The 22,593-nt window shown below is 35.1% G+C and overlaps 2 protein-coding genes and 1 long non-coding RNA gene across 4 annotated transcripts; 1 reads left to right on the plus strand and 2 right to left on the minus strand.

The window, feature by feature from the left end:
- Positions 1-167: 167 nt before the first annotated feature.
- On the plus strand, positions 168-6,191 carry LOC132636765 (uncharacterized). The gene is made up of 2 exons (XM_060353791.1): positions 168-332; positions 4,077-6,191. The coding sequence occupies exon 2, from the start codon at positions 4,185-4,187 to the stop codon at positions 5,916-5,918; it is 1,734 nt and encodes a 577-aa protein (XP_060209774.1). The 5' UTR covers positions 168-332; positions 4,077-4,184; the 3' UTR covers positions 5,919-6,191.
- Positions 6,192-8,315: 2,124 nt separating this feature from the next.
- On the minus strand, positions 8,316-9,937 carry LOC132638765 (uncharacterized). The gene is made up of 2 exons (XR_009581879.1): positions 9,656-9,937; positions 8,316-8,717 (listed from the first exon to the last, which is right to left on the minus strand). It is a non-coding gene; the product is annotated as an uncharacterized LOC132638765 (long non-coding RNA).
- Positions 9,938-11,750: 1,813 nt separating this feature from the next.
- On the minus strand, positions 11,751-18,218 carry LOC132636767 (serine/threonine protein phosphatase 2A 57 kDa regulatory subunit B' kappa isoform-like). Of its 2 annotated transcripts, none has more exons than XM_060353793.1 (5): positions 17,717-18,218; positions 17,582-17,626; positions 17,435-17,492; positions 15,614-16,830; positions 11,751-12,278 (listed from the first exon to the last, which is right to left on the minus strand). In XM_060353793.1, the coding sequence occupies exons 4-5, from the start codon at positions 16,769-16,771 to the stop codon at positions 11,916-11,918; spliced, it is 1,521 nt and encodes a 506-aa protein (XP_060209776.1). In that variant the 5' UTR covers positions 16,772-16,830; positions 17,435-17,492; positions 17,582-17,626; positions 17,717-18,218; the 3' UTR covers positions 11,751-11,915. The 2 variants fall into 2 exon arrangements, with proteins under 2 accessions (XP_060209776.1, XP_060209775.1); XM_060353792.1 differs by having other exon boundaries at positions 15,614-16,834; positions 17,717-18,217.
- Positions 18,219-22,593: the final 4,375 nt, after the last annotated feature.

Below are 22,593 nucleotides of genomic sequence, written 5' to 3' on the forward strand. Positions count from 1 at the left end.
TGGGTCAAATTTAAATGGAGCGGATTTAAAAATGAAATCGAGTTATTTTGGGGAATTTGGAGATTTGAGGATTTTCATTAAGGGGTATTTTGACCCAAATTTGTAACAGAGTATATAGAGGGGGCATTTTTGACTCTTTTGCCCAAAAACAATGGGGTAAATTTGTCTTTTTCAATAACTGCAATATACGGGTCAAGCACAAATATTTTCCTTCTTCTCAGTGAACATCAAATTAGGGTTTCGAGATATCGGAAATTCCCAAATCAACCTCCGCAATCTGCCAATTTTACTGATTTCTCAGCTTATCGCCGCCGTATATTTCTCCGATTATGGTAAAATGCTCACAATTTTACCGGATTTCTTTTACTGTTTACCTTTTTAAAATTAGTTAATTGAAACTATTACCAATTGAAAATGTTATTTTTGTCACCAAATTGATATGAGAAAAGTCGTAACTTTATAGTAGTACTTTACGTGTAGTTTTCAAATATATAAATTTTAGTATTAAAATATTGAGTTAATCTAATACAATTGACTCTTGAAAAGCGAAAAGTATCCCATAAATTGGGGCGGATGGAGTACTAATTTTCTAGTTTGCGAAGAATTTAGCAGTTTATATTAGGGACCGTTTGGCCATGAAAATTGTGAGTATTTGAAATAAGTGGTTTGTGTTTTCAAAATGAAAAATGGTGGTATTTGGAAATTGGAGTTGTGTTTGACCATGAATACAAATTGGAGTTGTTTTTGAATTTTTGTGAGTGATTCGGAGTGAAAACAACTTTTGGTGTTTTTCGAATTCCGGGAAAAGTAAAGAATATTCATGGGGCCAAACGGCCACTTAGCAGGCGTTTGACCATAGAAAACAAATATTTTTCACTTTATTTGGAATTTTTGAGGTTGGAGTTGAAGATGGAGTTGTGTTTGGCCATAGTAACTAGAAATATATTTAGTTGTTTGAATGTACTGAAAGTGAAAAAAAGAGTAAAAACAGGGTTTCTTTTTGGGACTGACTAAAAAGGAAAGAGTGGCATATAAAATGGGATAGAGGGTTTCTTTGATTGTAGGAAATATTCATCAGTCTATCATTATAAATCCCAGATTGTTGAAATATATAAAGCAAAAGATTAATCGTTTCCATCTTTAATGTGGATATAGTATTTCTCTATTCTACTAGATTTTATGTCTGAAGAGCGTTAGCGGGAGTATTATATGATTTGGGATTATGCAACGGGTCATCACCTCGCAGCCCGTTGTATTTACTCTATGTTCACGTTTATGGCTTTCTTGCTTGCGTTTAATGAAATGTATATAGTTTCAGTATGTCACTTTTATTTGGACATATGAAGTGATTTCATTTGTTTGTCATTTTTGAATTCCAGTATGCTTAGAAAGTTGAATATCTGTTCCAAAGTCTCATAGGGGTCTCTTTTATAGCCAAATAATACATATGATATTAGACATGATATCATGTTTTCGGATAGAGCTTTTGCATTATGTGCAAAGAACTGCTCTTTTCATTTTTTTCTTCTTATAAAAAATTGTTCTTTCATTTTGAGTGAATAAATGCTCTTACAAATCTATGAGACATACAGTTCGGACGAAGACTAAGCCTGCAAACCCTACAGCCGAGTGATATCCCTTGTCATAAAAGTAGAGAGGTCAAACTGATATATTTATTGACTGAAATCTTCCTTCTCTCAAACAGTGATATTGTGATATTCTTAATGCTGTTACATAGAGTCATGGCCAAGGTTGTGAACGCCTATTTTTCTCAGAGAGATGGTTTGGGAGATGTGTGGATTTTAATAACTGAGGACTTGATAGATGTGAATTCCTTTTTTGTCTGCAAGCTACATTTTCCTTAAGAGCCCTGGGACTGTGGAGCGCAGTGTTGTCAAAGGCGCGCTTAAGCCCTGAGGCAAGGCTCAAAACATGTTGAGCGCTTCGCCTTGCTTTATGTGCGCTTCAGTGTCATCATCAAGGCTCTAAGACATACTTTTCCTTGCCAATTAGCCTCTCTTGAAGAAATTTCTTCACCAGATAATTGATATTTTACTCTATCGTTATGTTTTTACAATTTATATGCTTATTATTTTGCACCGTTGTGCCTTTTTTCATTAAAGCCCGCGCTTTAATTGTGCTTTGCACTTAAAGTCCCAGCTAACTTTAGAGCTTTTTTGCGCCTTTGGCTTTTGATAACACTGGTGGAGCGTCATTTAGGGGTGTTTGCTTCTTAATCTGCCTAAATGTTTCTAATATTTGTGAATTTGTCCAAGGTTTTTTGGGCTGTGTATTTTGATGATATAATCAAGAAATAAATCTCAGTTAAATATGGTAGTTTGCAAATACTGTATTTCCCTATGTTGCTCGGACCCGGCACTTTTGCCGCCGTACCCGTGTCGACACGACACCGACACGGGTTTGGGTACGGAATTCGTGTCAGATCCGGTCAATGGAGATTGGATACTTTGACCAAAATTCATGACCAAATTAGAGAAAAATTTTGAGATTATGATTTCCCAAGATAACAAAAAGTAGAGATTTGAAGACATGGAATGGCATAACTTCAATATTATGTAGAAAATTTAACTAGTCTCTTTATCTCTGTTTCAGATGTCTTCAACATTGTTTGCTTCATATAGCAGGCCAAATTGAAAAAAACAGAGAGTTAAACCAATTGCAGAGTGATGAACTTGCCTTGTGTATATGCAGCAGTTGGGAAGGGCTTGAATAGGTCCATAGTTCTTCCTATTTCGATTTTCATGGTTATTGGGAAGAAGAAAGAGTTTAAAGAAATTGGGGAAGATGACTAGGTCAACCAATTGGGGAAGACGACTTGAGTTTCTTTTTGTTCTTTAAGTGCAAAACGAGTTTTTTTTGGTATCAATTCTGAAACACTTGGTATATGGATAGTCCACGTGCACATTATTTAGTACAATATTACTTCATCCAAATTTTGTCCCTTATTTTATAAAAAAAGTAAAAACACACACTAATGACCTGCATATACCCAATGAACTTTTAAATTAAAAAATTATCATAAGAGTTTTGAATTATTTTTTGCATACTATTGTAGCTATATTATTAGAATTTTGAATTATTTTTTGCCGAATCCCCGCACCCGTATCCGTACTCGGATCCATACCCACGAATCTTAAAATTTAGATCATGCCGAATCCGACCTCTCGATCCGTACCCGTATCCGATACCCGCACCCGAGTCCGAGCAACATTTCCCACAAATAACTCTGTTTATTTTCAATTTTTATTTTTTGGTTTTATAAGGTTTACGTTCTTCCCTTTTCAAACTTGCTTTATACTGCTTTATTTGAGCCGAGGGTCTTTCAGAAACAGCCTCTCTACCTCCACAAGGTAGGAGTAAGGCTGCATACACACCACACTGGTTATGTTGTTGTTGTATAAGGTTGCGTTCTGTTCCACTGTAAGTTGATGCCAAAAATAGGGTTATTGTTACCTTTTTTTTCTTAAGAAAAACAAAATCTCTATGGGTCATGTATACCTTTTGTAGGTGGATTAATTTCCTTGTTCGGTTTGCTTCTGATGAAGATCACTTACCGCCCCCCCCCCCCCCCCCCCCCAAACCCCACCAAAACCCTCCACCCACCTTTACCCCGCCAAAAAACGTATCAGGGTTTTAGTAGTTCAGATATTTGTTTCTCCATTCGGGTACGTGAAATGCTAGACTGTTTCCACTACGTATAGATACAGGAATTTTCCCTTTTCTGGGCAGTGCATATTGATACATAAATATGTAAACGAGCTCACAAGACGGATTACTGAAAGCGGTTTAGAAAATAATTATTATCCTGTACAGCTGTTATACCTGCACGTATCGATGACGACATTAACCTGTCCTAGTAACTAGGTCAAGAAGAGGTCACATTGTTTGATGTATATGATTGCTAACATTTTCCATCAGCACATTTTTCACCCTACACTGCTGAAGCATCTAACACGTTTGGCCCTTTCTGATCAAGGGTTGAGAGGATTCGTGAAAGATTTGCGCATTTTCCAACTGCTCGCTCATTCTAATGAAATTGCCCCTTGAATGTTCAGGTTTGGATACATTCGCTTCTTTCTTCAGTTCCTTCTCATGTCAACTCCCAGTAAGTTAAGTGGGGACTTCAGCTATTTAAAAGTGGCGATCTCATAAACTTCTATTCCATGGAGGATCAAAAAATCTTTGTCGGCCAAGAGTTTCCTGATGTCAAGGCCTTCCGCAGTGCAATTAAAGAGGCTGCTATTGCACAACATTTTGAGCTCCGCATAGTAAAAAGTGACCTGATTCGCTACATTGCAAAATGTGCCTCAGAAGGTTGTCCATGGCGTATTCGTGCTATTAAGCTTCCCAATGTTCCTACCTTTACTATAAGAAGCCTTGAGGGGACACATACCTGTGGGAAAAATGCAAATGGACATCATCTGGCTTCTGTTGATTGGATAGTGAACTTCATAGAGGAGCGTTTGCGTGATAACATAAATTACAAGCCAAAAGACATTTTGCATGATATTTATAAGCAGTATGGGATAACTATACCATATAAGCAAGCCTGGAGGGCCAAGGAAAGAGGGCTGCAAACTATATATGGATCTTCAGAAGAAGGGTACTGTCTGTTACCTGCATATTGTGAGCAAATCAAGAAGACAAATCCTGGAAGTCATGCTGAGGTTTTTACAGCTGGTTCAGATAATCGGTTTCAGAGGTTTTTCATCGCTTTTTATGCTTCTCTTCATGGGTTCCTGAATGGTTGCTTGCCTGTTATTTGTCTTGGCGCTATGCAGCTTAAGAGCAAATACTTAGGTACTTTACTATCAGCAACTTCTTTTGATGCTGACGGTGGAGTATTTCCCCTTGCTTTTGGTGTTGTCAATGAAGAAAATGATGATAGCTGGATGTGGTTCGTGTTGGAGTTGCGGAAAGCATTCGAAATGAGCACTGAGAATATACCACGATTTACATTTATGTCTGATGGACAGAAAAGTATTGCAGATGCTGTTAAAAGGAATTTTTCCTCTTCTTGTCATACAATTTGTATGCAGTATCTGAGTGAAAGCATCAGTAAAGAGTTCAAGAATTCAAGGCTTGTACAACTCCTGTGGAAAGCCGCATATTCTACGACCACAACGGTGTTTAAAGAGAAAATGGCTGAAATTGAGGAGGTTTCTTCAGATGCAGCGACGTGGCTTCAACAGTATCCTCCTTCACGCTGGGCATTAATACATTTTGACGGAACAAGATATGGTCATTTCTCTTCAAATATTAATGAGTTCAATAGATGGATTCTTGAAGCACGAGAGCTTCCTATTATTCAGGTGATTAAACGGATTCACTGTAAGTTGATGGAAGAGTTTCAGCTCCGGCGATCAAGGAGTAGTACATGGAGTTCTACCCTTGCTCCATCTGCTGAGAAACGCATTATGGAAGCAAGAACTCATGCGTCCACGTATCAAGTGCTAAGGTCAGATGAAGTTGAATTTGAAGTTATCTCAGCAGAGCGGTCCCACATTGTGAATACAGGTACTCGATCTTGTTCCTGTCGGGATTGGCAGTTGTATCGGGTACCGTGTTCTCATGCTGTTGCTGCTCTAATATCATGTAAAAAGGATGTGTATGCCTTTACAGAGAAATATTTCACTGCAGCTAGTTATCGCGAGAGTTATAGTAAAGAGATACACCCTATCCCTGATAAACTTGAATGGTCAAGAACCCGACTAGTCCGACCACCCAAGTTTCGTCGACCGCCTGGACGACCTGAGAAGAAGCGGTTATGCGTGGAAGATCTTAATCGTGAGAAGCATACTGTCCGTTGTAGTAAGTGCAATCAAACTGGACATTACAAGACAACCTGCAAAGTACAGGTGGATAATGGGGCCGTCCCTCTATCCTTCTCCGCATAGAGTTAGTGCCCCTTCCCTTTTTTTTTTTTTTTTTTTTGGGAGTTCCTTGATTTGAATTTAGAAAATATTGTAGAAAGATGTAAGATAAGAGGTCTCAACTAGCTTTATATATATGTTCAGGAATTTTACGCCGTTCAGATATTGTAAATTACGGTTGTCTTATTATATACTGAGAAACGGTATCTCAGTGATTGTGGGGAAATGTGTTTTATAATTTGTTTGGTTTTGTTATCAAAAGCAAATTCTCATAGTTCAAGATTGGGTTTCTCTGCTCTTGCTCGTGATTTATTGGACGGGAAAAGGTGTAAGTATCCTCTAGACTTGTTTCGGATTATCAGTTACACACCTAAACTAGCGCTTACCTCACTAATCTCGATACAAGTTAGCCTCTTTACATATACAATGTGGATTCTAAGTAAGTAATTAGACTGTTATGTTGATTCGAATGAACCATCCTTTTAATGGAATTAAAAACTTGCCCGCTAGGCAAGAACAGAGCGAGTTTCTTAGTAATATCACTTACATCTACTGATAGGAGATCAAAATTCAAATTTTCGTAGAAACAAAAAACGTTTAGATGAGTTCTTCTCTTCTACTTAAGTAATAATAGATAGACTACTCGACATACATGTTGGTGGGAGGTAGCGACAACAGGTACCAAATGAAATAATTGAGGTGCGTATATGTTAAGAAAGGACCTCTATAACCCAAAAACATTTTGTTATGCCTCCAAAATGTTTTTTTGGAGAACTGCCTCGAAGCTGTTTGAACTTAAAAAAGAAACTGCTCTAAAAGATCTTAACATGACATGTTTAACCTCTCTACTGACTAATAATTCTTTATACTCTGTCTAAATTATCACTTACGCCACTGTTAAAACACTTACAAGTAGGTATTTTGTGCTAAAAAATAGTTTTCAAGGAATTCTTTTAACCAAAAGGAAAAAAAGGACCACCCTTATTTTTGGTTTTGGGCAAAAAATATGTTTCTTCACAAACTATCTCGACTTTTAACTTCCTATCATTGCTCCAATGAAAAACCTTATTTTAGAGAAGTTGGTTTTTCAGCTTCTGCTTAAAAAGTTGGGAAACTGATTCTGCTATAATTCAAATACACTTATTTCTTCACCAAAAGCTTAGCCGAGCAGCTTCATTCTCTATAATAAATACTTTTATTCAATAATAAGAATCTTTCAAAAGCTTGGCTATAAACCACTATCAGATAACAAGAGCTCATAGGCAATAAAAACTAGCACCTCTTAATTGCAATTAATGAAAACAATAAAAAAGAAGTTCAATTAACGTATTCAATAAATCATCTTACACAAATTCCATGGCTATGTTAAAAGCCTCTAAATTAATATGCATGAACTAAGTTAATACACACAAATTTGATGGCGCACATCTAGCCGTTTCTTCAAAGAGTAAATTACTATGGGCAATGAAATAAATTCAGAACGTTACTAAATAACGTTTCTTTAATTCAGTAAGTATAATAACACCAACTAAAACTTTCTTTGATTTCAATGTAACAAGCTCTCTCATCTTAAAATCAAGTATTCCACTTATATATATTGGCAGCGTAATTTTTTTATTTTTTCAGTGTAATTTAACTTGTTATAACAAGAAAGAAGGAATTCTGCGAGCATGGAGCCCTTAAGTATTGTTGCTTTCACAGGTGGAGTCATTGGACAAATAGGAATTCTTCTACTTTGGTGTCGACCTATCTACAATTGTGTAAGGAGATTTGTTGATTGCCTCAGAAACCCACGACCTTTGCCTCCACAAGAAGAAATTAATAAAAAGATCTTTAATGCTTTGAAAGATCGTTTCATCCCTGATACAATCTAGAGGTTGATCGAGTGGGTTTAGCTGGATCCATTACTTTCAGTTTGAATTATGTATGCATGTCCAGAAAAACATTTAACATGTATATGTTTAATAAAATTAGTACTTAATTTGAACTATACTGACTCTAGGTCAGTGGTGTACACAAGATTTTGTGCAAGTGGTGTCGGCCTATTGTCACAATTCGACTTGTTAATGGGGTAATTTGGGTAATTTGTGCGTAAGACTATGATGATTGATGAGTTTAAGGTTTTACACTTTTACTTCCGGTCTAAATTTGATATTCACTTTTTTGTTTATTTTCAAATAGTGTTTGGAATAATACTATTTCTGTAAGAATATATTTACACACATAAAAAACATTTCTGCAAAATTATGTCAGATTAAGGACACCTTCTTTCTGAAGAATGTTTTCGCCAGTGCTACATCTTAAATTTCACGTGTAACGAAAACAAGAAAGTTGAAAATTCAAATTCTATCACCATCTAGAAACTATCAGATTATTTTAAAGATAATTATTTCGTAGTAAGTGGAATTTAGTATCCTAAAATATTATTTAAGTACCTTTTTATAACAAATTAAATTGTATTGATCGTGTTTAGAATAAACCCATAATGATATTGTGTAACAAATGAACAAATTAAGTTCACTTGGCGTAGGAGGAATTAAACATAGTGTAATGGATTAACAGTAGCTATATATGACATCCCATTTCATGCAAACATCAACATATAAATCTGCATCTACTTTGCTTGAATTCTTAAAAACTATTGTCGCAACCGTATCGAATTATACAAAAATACATAATTTTTGGAGGATCGCACACATATCAAATAATAATATTGAAGAATCTGAGTAACATAATCACCAACACAGATGATTAATTGTGTTTCAAGAACAACAACAACAGACCCTTTTGTGACAGCAGAAACAACAACACAACGCGAACATGCTGCATTTTCAATTTATAAAATTCCCACAAAATAAAAAACATTAGAACACGATACTTATGTATCAATCAATTATACATCAATTTCAAATTAGTTAAGAGGGAATTCAACATTCAAAAGTTCACTATAGTTACACTATGGGGTCGTTTGGTACGAAGACAAGTAATGCAGGGATTAGTAATGCAGGGATTCTTTTTTATCAAGTGTTTGGTTCATTGTATTAAAAATTAGATATACAATGTATAATCTAAGTTTGTGTTTGGTTTCAAACTATACAAAATCTTCTTTACAATTATACCCTTGAATATTTGTGGGATTTTCTATTTCATGTAATTGGGAAAAGGGTTTGTGGGGTAGTTTAATCATTTTAGGGGTCGAGGAAACCAAGGGATTCCTTATACCAAGTTTAACTATACCTGGATAAGTAATCCATGTATTAGGTATGAGTAAATTGAATTGAGTAACCAAACATTGTATTGGATGGACTAAATTTTAATATAAGGACTATTTTGATTAGTACAGCCTATCAAACCTGTTTACACTAGCCGTCAATTTACTGAAACCTTTCCCCTTTTATTCGATTTGGAACTGGCTATGCCTTTTGTACATAAATGAATTTCAGTGCATGCACACTTAGTAAGCGTTTGGCCATACATAGTATTCGCAAATAATATTCTTGTTTTTCGGTTTCGTTCATTATTTTAAGTTCAACTTGAAATAGAGAATTTGAAATTAAAAAACTGGTTCAAACTAGAGTGTTTCAAGTATAATAATTTATGGTCTTTACTCCAAGACAAACAACTTTTCTTTTCAGTAATATTCAAGTCCAAACAATAATTTCAACTTCTAAATACTCTTGTCCTACATACCAGAAAATGTTCTTGAAAAAGAGGATCCGGGATTTATGTAGCTCTACTACTTTTTTCTTTAAAATACAAACCAAGCATAGAGGCACCCCTTTTCTTCACGACGGCTTTGGACATGGTCATAGTATGACATATTTTGATATTTTGGAGGAGCTTCCATTTTCTTTCTTCTTCTTTCTGTGTTTTTTCCCTTTGCTTTATTTTTTTGTGTGAAAATATGGGGAAGGTTACTAAAATAAAGAATGTGAAGTTGATAAGAAATATTAAAGGATTAGAGGTGCATAATTAATGTTGGGGGCCTAAGGAAAGTAGATGGTAAGTTGTCTAATTAATAAGTTCAGCATTGCACACCTCTACTATTTCACTAGATACCTTGTTATGGCAAAATTCACGTCAATTTGTGCACTTTTACTATTCTACCGGATTCTTGTTATCTTCTACAGCATGTGTCACAAGTAACTTCGTAAAAAACGTATGGGCAGAGAGCTATATATAGAGGCCGAAAGGTGGTTAATTGAAAATCCTCTGCTAGAAAATTATATTTTATTGTATATATAGGTCAAATATTATCTTTTATAAACATTAATTCTTGAACACGCTTAGCGAAAATTCTAGCTTCACAGCTGCCAACAAAACTTTAGACAAATAGTAAAAAATCTTGCAAGAACTTAAACCTTGATTTCTCATAATTTTCACTCATTGATTACGCCTCATAGTTTTTTGGTGGTTTTACTTTCTGTCTTCTGTTTTCTTCACCTTTTTAATGGGGGGTGGGGAAAGTACAACTATGCAAAGTGTATAATACAACTAGACAACAATGGTCCAAACTTGTGCTGTCCATGTATCCTAACACACACACACATATATATACATATATGACCCTAGTTGGCTTTTGAGGTACTCACATTTTCACGTCTTTTTGAGATTGTAGTTTAGAGCTAAAGAGTTAAAAGCACTCAAATAGCTATTTGATTATAACCTGGTAGTTTGTGAAATTGAACTAAATGCATTGTTTCTCACAAGGTTATTTTCAAACACGGTTTGCATGAGGTTATGATGATGAGGGTCAATTAATTGAAATCCAAGTCATCCCTCACAATACGTACAATTCCAAATATAGGAGTTCTTGGATTTGATATAGAACTAAAATATATCGATCAACTACATCTCAATCTCAAACTAAATAAGATCAACTATATAAATCAGTTGTATCCAATATTCTAGTATGTTAGATAAGCTGCAGACACAAAGGCAGATTCAAACTTTTAAGTTTATAGATTCCAGACCACAACTGTTTTTTATTTATTGAATTCTAGATAGATAATATGAGGTGAGTTTCTTAATTCAAATACAGGGTTTGGAACGAACTACTGAGTTATGCCAAACTTGTAACTTCAACAGCACATCTACCCATAATCCCATATGCATACATCAACTGTATTAAGATAATCATCTTGATTGTTCATTTTTAGACTGACTGCTAATTCACAACTCTCCTCTTTTATCCGAGCATGTTTTGTACAACGTAAGATTTAGTTATTGAACTGGATAATTATTATTATTATTATTATTATTTTAAAGGACCTAGCATATAACTAGTGGTTTTAGAGTTGCTTATTATGGTCGGGAATTGCCTTGCCCTCTCAATGAGCCCTACACGCGCGATTTCATTGCAGACAACAAGAAATATAGCAACCTTGCCACATGATCTACACTTATCTAAAGGTCTCAGGTTCGAGCAAATAGGAAGCACTTTTCCCTTCAATAATACGACACAATTTCCGATTAAACAGACCAGTTCACAAGCAATTACCACCCTCTCCCTCATCTAAAATACAAAAACATACAAAAGAAGTTAAGTCCTATTTGACTTTGGTAGTTGAAAGAAAAAAGAAAAAAAAAAAGAAAAAAAAGCAAATGACTTGGTAGACTTGCTAACCTGCAAAACCAAAACCGCTAAAGCATTCTTTTGATACTGGAAAAAATAATCTCTTCATATTCTTGAGAGGAAGAGCATACTAAGATGGTCTCGAAGAGTATACTGACGCGATTCGAAAAAGAAAAAAAAAACTGTGATGTAAGTGAGTTCAACCAAATGACTTTTCTTTTTTAAAAGCCAAAAGAATAAGTCAATGGTAGCTAGTCACTTAGCACAGCTATAGAAAATAGTGAAATGTGAACATGATGCCTTGTGGCATCCTATATACATCCATATTCAAGACACAAAATCCATACACTAAAGAAACAAACATGCATGTTTCTTTTTCTTTTTCACGAAATAAAAAAACAGCGTGAATGAACTAAGATACTTCTTTCTATCGATCAACGATCAAATTAGCACGAAACGAGACAGGTGGCAGGTTTTACCAGACCTGAAATATTAGAAGGAACGGAAACAGGTTCGTAATTAGCGGCAATTTCTAGGCGCTCCCACGTTAATCTTCGTCTCTCGGCTGCTACATTTGACTTTGAATTTTCTTCTTCAAGCTTGCTTTGGCAGTCGAGTACGAGCTCTTCATCCATCTCAGAAAAGACTTTTCTCACATTTTGAGTCAAATTAAGAACTGCTTTGTTCCAGTGGTTCTGGCTGTTCCGGTCTAAAGCTGAGATAATAATTGGCATGATAACATGCCTGTTATGCATCACAAGGTTAAGGACGTTATCATTGTTCCACAAGAAATGTGCTCTTTCAGCCACCTGCAAGTTTTGTTAAAAGAGGCAGAATAAGGTAATCGTTGCGATCAGTCAATTGTATGAACAAGTTCTCTGCATTTGGAAGAAGAAGAAAACAGAAACAAGATATTATCAATTCCCAACTCTTGTACACCCCTTGCAGTGCGGCCCTTCCCAGAACCTTGCGTGAACGCGGGATGCATTTCTGTAGAAGAAAAGGGAAAACAAAAAGGACATCCCGGTGCACGAAGCATCCGGCATTCATGCAGGGTCTGGGCAAAGGCCGCACCGCAAGGGGTGTAATGTAGGCTGCCTACTCTGATGCAACAAACTACACCTCAATCCTAGCTGCGGACGGCTATAATATATTCTATATAAGTATATCTACTCTGCTCCATTCAGATCCATTTTATTCCAGTAATCTTTAAAAAAGAACAAAGGATTATGCATCTTTTATGTCAGAGGTGGGATAAATAAAGTAGTTAGCCTCTCTTGGAGGAACTTGGAGTTTCAAAGCTTTGGCAAAGTAAGGATATTATGATAAACAAGATGAAGAGAAGGCTCTTTCAAGGGCAAGAAAATATCCCTCAAAGTGATAAGAGATGTAGAATGTTGATGAAGAGATAAAACATAGCTGGCTCTTGCACACAGATGGACTAACAATACCTAGGACCTTGTGTCAGGATTAAGATTCTTTTCATAACTGTGATATTCAGGCCAGCTTGCGTGCCTCGACTAATTCCATGGGGTACCTGCTACCTCTCACCAGCACAAGCACGAGGTAACTTTGTCCACCAAAGCTGCTTGGATGGGAAGAAATCACATAGTGTTTTGCCTCGACTGGAATTTGAACATGAGACCTCATGGTTCTAAACTCACTTCATTGACCACACCTTTGGGTACAGGATTAAGATTTTATTCAGTTTATATGGTTATGATGCTAGGTACAGTTCTGTCAGATTTGCAATTTCTCTACCATACATATGAAATCATTGGCTCCAGTTCTGTCAGACTGATACATCACAGAAACCACTTCGATTATGTATCTTTGTTGGCGCGTACACCTGCTTCTTTTGTGTGTGTGTGTGTGTGTGTTGGGGAGGGGGCTATAATACAAAGACTAAAATACTACTAAATTACCAATTGAAATGTACATAACTACTACATGATGGAACATACTAGGAGATGTGGATCATAAGACTTTTAGAAACTTAAGAAATTGTATTTTGCAAGAATCTGAGTCTAGAACCTGAGAATTTTTCAAATGTATAATAAAGGCTCAAAGAGAACATCCGAAAGTTATACAGCAAGAATCTACAGAGGTCATAGCAGAGCTAGATTCATGGTAAAAGTGGATGAACTAAATTGCTGAAATAACGTCGAACTGGAGAAGTAATTTTCTCACAAAACCCAACTGAGCCTAACTGGTCAAAAAATTCTTTGTTGGGTTTGAGAGTATAACAAACTTAGAGGAAATTTTCTCCAGTAGCTTTTGCTTAGACCTGTATTTGTACAGGAAATTCATAAAATATGTACAAATATCTAATTGTTAACCCAATAAGTAAAACGATTATTGGTTCGTTGGCAAGTTCAAAACCCATAAAGTTCAAATCCTTGGTCTACCTCTGTGAGCAGCTCCCGTTTGCTTTTCTTTTTTTATGACATGGGAACCCGCAGCCGCAACCCTTCGGGTGCGCACAAGGTAAACTCAGCTCCTGTGCAATAGCTCGCAAACCACACAGGAGAGATAACCGCACTAGGCAAGCCCCGTGTGACGAACTCGGCCTAGAAGGCAAATCCCCTGCTGTCATAGGCAGGGGGTTCCGAAACTGAGACCTCCATTATGAAAGCCCCATGCTCAACCAACTGAGTCACCCTAGCGGGTACTCCCATTTTCTTTTCTCCTAGAGACCTACTTCCTGACCATGCTAAAAGGGCAGCTCAGTGCACTAAGCTCCCGCTATGCGCGGGGTCCGGGGAAGGACCGGACCAGAAGGATCTATCGTACGCAACCTTACCTTGCATTTCTGCAAGAGGTTGTTTCCACGGCTCGAGCCCGTGACCTCCTGACCATGCTAAAATACTTATACTAAGAGATGTGTATTTTATTTCTCTCAATATCAGTTTTTTTTTTTTTTTTTAAAGTTACTTACCTCGAGAGAGTTTTCATGTCTATGATCTTACTTTTTTTTTTTCCTTCTCTACATGATTATTTCAAAATTCAGAGAGTGATCACCAATATGTTCAAGAATTAAAGCGCTGATGGACTGCGCAGCCTAAGGGAACCTGCTCGTTGAAGGAATTTCTTAAACAGGGCTCATGATCACAGTATACATCTCAACTTAAAGATTAATATGTCAAGTTATTTGAAGCAGTATTACAGGTAGACGACATCAAAAAGGAATATATTTCGTAATGCTTAATTTTGCCAAGAAGTAAGCACTAAGGATCCATTAAATACCATAACCATTCCCACCATAAAAATGGATGTCAGAGTAGGTCATTCTGAATTTGGCATCTAACTTTTCCAATACCAGAATAAATAAAAAACTTGTCTTAAAATCATTACCAAGCAAATTGGTTTCTCCCGACACTCTAGTATTTAGGTACTCGGGGACTACAGGAGAAAAGGTAAGAAAAGGAAGGACAAAGGTTCCCTTATCTCAAAAAATATTCAAGAGAAGAACTGTCATCCTATCTATAAGTATGTCATATAAATGGGAAAACTAGTTTGCGCTTTCCTATCACTTAAGGGGTCGTTTGGTTGCTGGTTAGAGTTATGCAAGGTCTAGTTATTCATGTGGTATTAGTTACTCAATCTTCTACCCTGCATAAAATAATACATAGATTCCCACATAACTTATACTCCCTCCGTTTCAATTTGCTTGTCTTAGTTTGACTTGGCAACGGAGTTTAAGAAAATGAAGTAGACTTTTGAATCTTGTGGTCTTAAACTAAAGATGTGTGTAACGTACCAAAATGCAAATGCCCAATCTTGCGGTCTTAAATATGCCGTGTAGGATGTTAGGTATAAAGAGTTACTAAATATGGAAACTGACATTCTTTTTTAAACAAACTAAAAAGAAAAGAAAGAAAAAACAAATTGAAACAGAGGGAGTACAGTACATGTATTAGTTATGCGGAATTGTAAGTTGGTAACCAAACACCTTTACTTGGCTATGCATAGTTCTAATACATGAATAACTCCCTTCCTAACCAGGAGCCAAACAACCCCTAAAATGTCCTATCTGACCTGCTCAACCATCACCATCACCCGCCCCCCAGCAAAACATAGTGTATAGAGAAAAGAAAAAGAGTAATAGCCCAAGAAACATATCAATTTGATTAAGAAATATTACCTGGAAATGGGAGCTGTTAAGGCAATAGCCTATACGGCGGAACAACGGCACCATAATCTTCTCAAACTCTGCAATACTGATCATTTCCAAAATCTCTTCCAATTCACTGATGAACATCAATTGTTTCTGGCTACTTGTCACTGGCCAATACCTCAACAATCTCGTTATCACTACGCTAGCCAGATTTTGCTCCTTCTCTATGAACTGAACGACACAATATGCTAATTGTTGATGATAAATACCCAAAGATTTCGGCTTGTGTAACGGTATCAAGGCCCTGGAGAAAAACAATCTGTGCTCTTCCTTTAATGGTAAAGCAAATCCACTAATTACACTTCCGAAAACCTCCAGAAGCTCGGCGATCCCATTATGTCTTTCGGTCTCGAAAGCGAAACGATAAAAAATATTGCTTACAGCTTTACGGATTAAAGGCCTGTGCATCATGAACTTCCCGTAAAGACGATGGAGTATCGATTTCAAGCATTCTCTTTCTCTCGGGTCCTCAGAATCAAATAGGTCAAGTAATTTCAATATGAAAGTATGGTCAACGTATTTCTTAGCAACTTTTGCATCAAGAGAACCTTGCCCGATAACGCTTAGGAAGAAGTCGTACACAAGTTGTAAATGACACCAAGCCGGATCAAACATCGGTTCTTCATCTTCACTTTCACCACGAGATGCGAAATACTTGGGAGGAAAAGTTCTGAACAGGTTAACTGAACACATTTTACACACCGCGGAAATTGCCGATTCCGTGAACCTCCCGGATCCCGAGGTGACGAAATCGTTCAGTTCGAGCAAAACTTGTCGTTTCAAGTCCTTCTCCGCGGAGTCTTTATCAGGATCATTGAAATCGTAAAGTGTACAGCAGAGATTCAACTTGCTTACGAATAAGCTTTGCTTCTCGGCATTATTTGACACATCTTTAAAGGGCACATGTGGGGCCACAGACTCGCCAATGCTCGCAGGAAAAATTGCTGTCGACATTCGTTTTACAACGTTCAGCCTGTTTGCTATGACGGTGCAACTATTGGTAAATTGAATTCCGTTACCCCCCAAGTTCGAGGAGTTGTTGCAGGAATTGCTTCCTGATGAATCGAATGAATCACATTTTGATGATGATTTCCTAGGAAGTTTTGCAAGAATTTGCTTAAGCATATTAGCGGATCACTCCAACTTGCAGCAAAGACTAAACCTAATCCACACTCCAGAACAATCTGCCTATTGACATTTCATGAAAAAAAAAAAAAATCAGAAAACATAGCAGGAACCAACAACTTTGAAGAAAATAACAGATCTTGTGTCAAACATAAGCAGACTGTTTAGAAGACAGCATTATTATCAGAATTATATCTTAAATTCACATATCAATTTTTTCATCTAAAAACTCATTGGAAAAGATTATCATTCCCAAATCCACCTATTTACAGTTGCACAAATCTCAGATCTGGGACATAATTCACACCAAAAAGGATTAAATCCTAGATCACTACATTCATAGGCCAAAAAAGTAAGCAAATGAGGCAATTAAAAAAAAGATGTATCTTTATTCAGCACTATCAACTAAAGTTGAAGTCTTCAACCAAAACTACTCCTACAACTATCCAAAACCCCCCATAAAAGAATCAAACTTGAGCAATATCATAGCATTTGAAGCAAAAGAATAAAAAGATTTATCTTTATTCACAATTTGCAACTAAAAATGAAATCTTTAACCAAAAACTACTCCAACAACTACTCAAAAACCCAAAAAAGGATCTAACTTGAGCAATATCATAACATTTTTCATAAGATCTGAGAGAAAGAGTAAGAAAATAGAACCTGGGGTTTTGTTAGTCTGCTCTGAAGTTAAAGCAACTGCTCACAAATACTCCAACAACTATTCAAGAAACCAATAAAAAAGATCACAACTTGAGCAATATCATAGCATTTCTCATAAGATCTGAAAGAAAGAGTGAAAAATAGAACCTGAGGTTTTGAAGTTAAAGCAATTGCCCACAAATACTCCAACAACTATTCAAAAAACCAATAAAAAAGATCAAAACTTTAAGCAATATCATAACATTTCTTCAAAGATCTGAAATAAAGAGTGAAAAATAGAACCTGGGGTTTTGTTAATCTGCTCTGAAGTCAAAAGTATTGCACAAAAATGGAAGCTTTTTGACAGTAATACTAATAAGAGAGAGTGTAGAAGAAAGAAACAAACAGGTAATGGTGGCAATCACATCATGTCTTTCTTTTTTAACTTGGGATTGAAGACACAATGATGAGTTTTTGAGGAGCCCATTTTATTTTTTCTTTCTTTCTTTCTTGATTATACCTTTAAGCTTGACATCAAGAAAAGAAAACACACACACTGCTACTACTAATGTGTTTCAAATTCTTGTTTGTTCGTGTTTGTTCATGTCCTAATAACTAAAGTACTAGTACTACTAAAACTATAATACTAAGTACTAGTACTACTAACAATGGCTTCTCTTTTCTTTTTTTTTTTTTTTTTTTTTTGATTTGATGAGTGTTTTTACATAATTTAGTTCTCCTCGATACAAGTGCCACAGCTTGAATGACTCAGTGGCATCTTCACAGAAATTGCCGGCATTAGATGGTGACTGTTACGTACCCCATAACATTATTTACTTTGTCAAATAGTACTGTTGGTTTCACCAAACTGTAAAAGCACTGTAAGATTTACGGATGGATATTTTTCTTACCTAATGTTTGGTATCATTACAAAAAAAAAAAAACTTAGTGCTTGTAACTTTTAATTAGAGATGAAGATCATATTCATTTTATCATAATCTTTAGTGATGAATTTGGAAAGAAGCATAAGGAACCTGCTTCTACTATTGCTATATATGGATATGGGATAATTTGACTCACATACTTGTTATACAATAACAATAACAATAAAATCAACATATTGGGTGTATTTACACAAGTGGGGCTTGAAAAGGGGAGAGTGTACGTACGTAGTACGCATATCTTACTCCTAACTCGTGAAGATAGAGAGAATGCTTCCAGAAGAGTCTCGGTTCGAGTAAACCATAGTAAGAGCCTATTTGGATTGGCTTATAAGTTGCTTATAAGCTGTTTTCAGCTTTTTTGAGTGTTTGACTGACCAGTTTAAAGTCATTTTGTGCTTAAAATAAGCTCAAAAAAATAATTGGGCCCATTTGACTTAGCTTATCTAAAGCAGCTTATAAGCTGTCAAAAAAAATAAGTTAGACTACCCCAACTTATTTTTTTTAGCTTATAAGCTGCAAACAGCTTATAGCCATAAGCCCATCCAAATAGGTTCTAAGACAGTATGGACACATATATGAAATTATATTTTATTGATATCATGAGGAGATTGTTATACATGAATTATTAACTTTAAAAGAGAAATTTTAGCTTTAAATAGTTTAGTATAGGCATTAATATTAGAGGTATTCTTATTTCATATTTTATTTCGCAAAAAGTAATATACATATTGTCGCATAATTTAATGAATGTATTATTACAGTCAATTGTTACAATAGCTATAAAACACTCGAGCAAACAACCCTTTAAATTATAAATCTTGATGGTGGAAGACTTCCACAAATACAAATAAACTATTGTCTATATCTTGGTGGTAAGAAAGGTTAAAAATTCTGTTTTTGTTTCTTGGAGTTTTCTTGTTAAAAGAAAATCCTTTTTGACGAAGGTAATTCTCCATATAAGTAATACTTATCTGTTCACTTAGTGGTCGTTTGGTAGGTAGCGAAAACTATCCCGAGATTATAATCCCGGGACTAATTTATCCCACTTCTTGAGATTATTTTATCTCATCTGTGAGATGAGATAAGATAATCCCAGGATAAGTGAGATAAGGTGGATATTCCACCCTTAGGATAAGGCTTCATTTTATACAGTGTTTGTTAGGAGGTATAAATTTATTCCGGGATAAGTGGGATAAGGTGGGATATCCCACCCTTAGGATAAGGCTTCATTTTATACAGTGTTTGTTAGGAGGTATAAATTTATCCCCGGGATAAATTTATACCTCCTACTAAACACTGTACAAAAAATTAGTGCTGGAATATCCCAGCCTATACCATGCACCAAACGACCCCTTATAACTTGTTTTGGCCAAGCTTCTAAAAATAATTTATTTTAAAAAGTATTTTTTTCAAAAGTACTTTTGACTAAAAGTAGTTTGTGTTTGGTCAATTAATTTAAAAAGTACTTTCGAGCAGCAATTAGAGTTTGGCCAAGCTTGTATTCTAAATGTATTTTTCTCAACTGCTTCTGCTACTTCCTAAAAACACTTATTTTCTCCCAAAAGTTTGGTCAAACACTTCACTTTTTTTAAAATAAGCATCCTTATTGAAAAAATAAGTATTTTTAAAGGAAAAATAAGCTTCGTCAAATAAGCTATTAGTCAGATTCAAACTATGTATATTTGAATCTCCCTCTATTTAGAGAACCACTTTGCTGTTGACACGTTCAGCTCGTGATTTAATTTCACAAGACTTGTTAGTTCTTTTTCCCTTTTAAGTTCAACCATAGAAGTAATGAATATTTGTACTCACCAAATCTATAAATTAATTATTACTAGTATTCGTTTAGGTTTGCAAATTTGATTTTGTTGTCACAGTCTATTAAACTTGCCAGTAAATTTTATTTAAACATTCAAACTACGATCTATTTCAATTAAACACGCGAGTACAATAATAAAATGTTCCTATTAGATACCTTAGGTTTAAAATCCCGAAAAGGAAATATTTCCCGAAATTAAGTAAATATGTGTTTGGTTGCTGAAATATATTTTATATCAAAAAAAAAAAATCCCTCTCTTTTTGCTTTTTTGTGTGCCTTGAGTAATCATAGAAGCGTGGATAAACGAAATGAAGATTATATCACATCAATGTTCCAAAACAAATGTTTGTGTCGGAGTACACTTTTTTACTTTGCTAAAAGATACAAATTAGTCCCAATACATTGCAACTCAAATCATGTGTAATAGCTAGTGGATTACATGTTGGACCAATTGCATTCCAATTATTTAGCCTAATTTTGTGTCTCATGAGTCAATAAATTGACTAAATTGTTCCATTATGTTTGGTAGGTTCAAAGTGATCTTTTAATTATTTTCTTAGGCAATTTTAATTCTTTAAAAACTGTTAAAAATGACCATTTTTTGCCTCCTCCAATATTTAACAAATTTTGGTTGTTTAATTTCATGGTTGTTGTGAATAATTTCTAACATAAACTCAAATGTGGAGGTGTAGTTTTTGCAGTCTATGCTATTTTTAGTATATTTTTGAAGTCTGCTACAACTTTTTTTGCTGCTTTTTTTGCTAATTTTTATCTATTTTTTGTTTTTTGGGTGCAATATTTTGATGTTACATTTTTCGAATTTGATGGAACTCTCGGTGCTTCTGGTTTTAAAAAAAATTCACGATTTTCAAAAAACCTTATAGCTAAAATTTGTTATATTTGAAGAGACCAAAAGTGTTCACTTTTGATTAACTTAGATGATAAAAAATGCTCAAAAATATAGTTAAGGAACCACTTTGAACCTACCTCCAAACATATGGGACTATTTTTTCATTTTCTCCTTGTGGGTCATTGTATCTTTTGTTTTGTTTCTGCACTTTTCATTAAACGTGTATTTAGTTATTATTAGTTGGTTTTGTTGATGTCAATTTGACTGTTTATGCTTTTTAATTTACTTTTTTGTTGCGGTGATAATCATTATTTGATTTCTTTAATTATCGATAAATAACTTCATTTAGTTTTAGTGCAAGAGTTAGAATATCAATTTGTTGATTAGGAATATTTAAAGCTAATCAACAACTCACATTATTGCTTGATTGTTATAATGTCATAGTCCTCGTGTCTTGATAACTTTATTTTGAATGTTAGTATATAGTATTAGGCACTGAATGTTGATTTTCATGTTTGCGTTTAACGTTAACATTGATGTCCAACTTAATACTAAAAAATATGAAATTTTTTAAAAAAAATTAACGAACATCACCAGGGATTATGGTAGGATGGATAACATTTATTTGCCCTTAACCAAAGTTTCGAGTTCACGGCCTGGGTTTGGAAAAGATTCTGGTAGAAAGCGCTTATCCCTTTAATGCGCGTTACACGGTGCGGATCCGAATTAACCGGGACCACAATGTGAGTACTAAACACCGGTGAGAATTCAAGAAAAAATTGATCAACCAACCAAAGATTGTATTTTCAATAAAAACAATAATGACTAAGATAACTAGTAATCAAGGGTGTGATCTAACAGTCGATAAAGTGAGTGAAAATCTTGAAAAACCCACTAGACGAATTTTTTTCTTCTATCTAAGTTTTGACAGATAGAATTATCCATTTTTTTTTTATTGGACCATAGTAAGTATCTATGTAATCCTCAAGGTGCATGCAAACTTATTTGACATCACCATTTTACGCATTTTTTTAAAGATCATATGATTGGTACTGAATAAAAAATTCAAGAACACTTGATAAAACAATGAAATTAGTATGGGCAGATGAACTAAACTAAGATAAAAACTGCAATCAAACTGTCACTTGTAATATCTCAAAAAAAAAAAAAGTGTCTAATTAATTATAGTAACTTCCATGATTGACCTGATTTTAATTTCTGTTCAATATTTTTTTTATTCTTAATATTCCCACCCACTCTGGCTCACTTTTGCATGTGACAAATGTACCAAAAAGAGCAAATAGCATGTGAGAAGAGCTAATTTGGATATTGTATTATTTTCACAATTAAGACAAAGTTAATGAATTGTTCCCTACTCATGTGAACTCTCATGGTTGACACATTATTTTGTTCAAGATTCTTTATTTGTTTACTATAAATATCACCAGATAAGATTATAGAACATGGCCTTTGGCTTTATCAACTTTTCTCCACCGCACATTAATTTCCATCCTTTTGTTTGAAGACAAAATTAATTTAACCAAAGTATTTTGTCAGTTGACAATAG

The sequence above is a fragment of the Lycium barbarum genome, chromosome 4 (genome assembly GCF_019175385.1).
Source record: "Lycium barbarum isolate Lr01 chromosome 4, ASM1917538v2, whole genome shotgun sequence".
NCBI classification, from domain to species: domain Eukaryota; kingdom Viridiplantae; phylum Streptophyta; class Magnoliopsida; order Solanales; family Solanaceae; genus Lycium; species Lycium barbarum.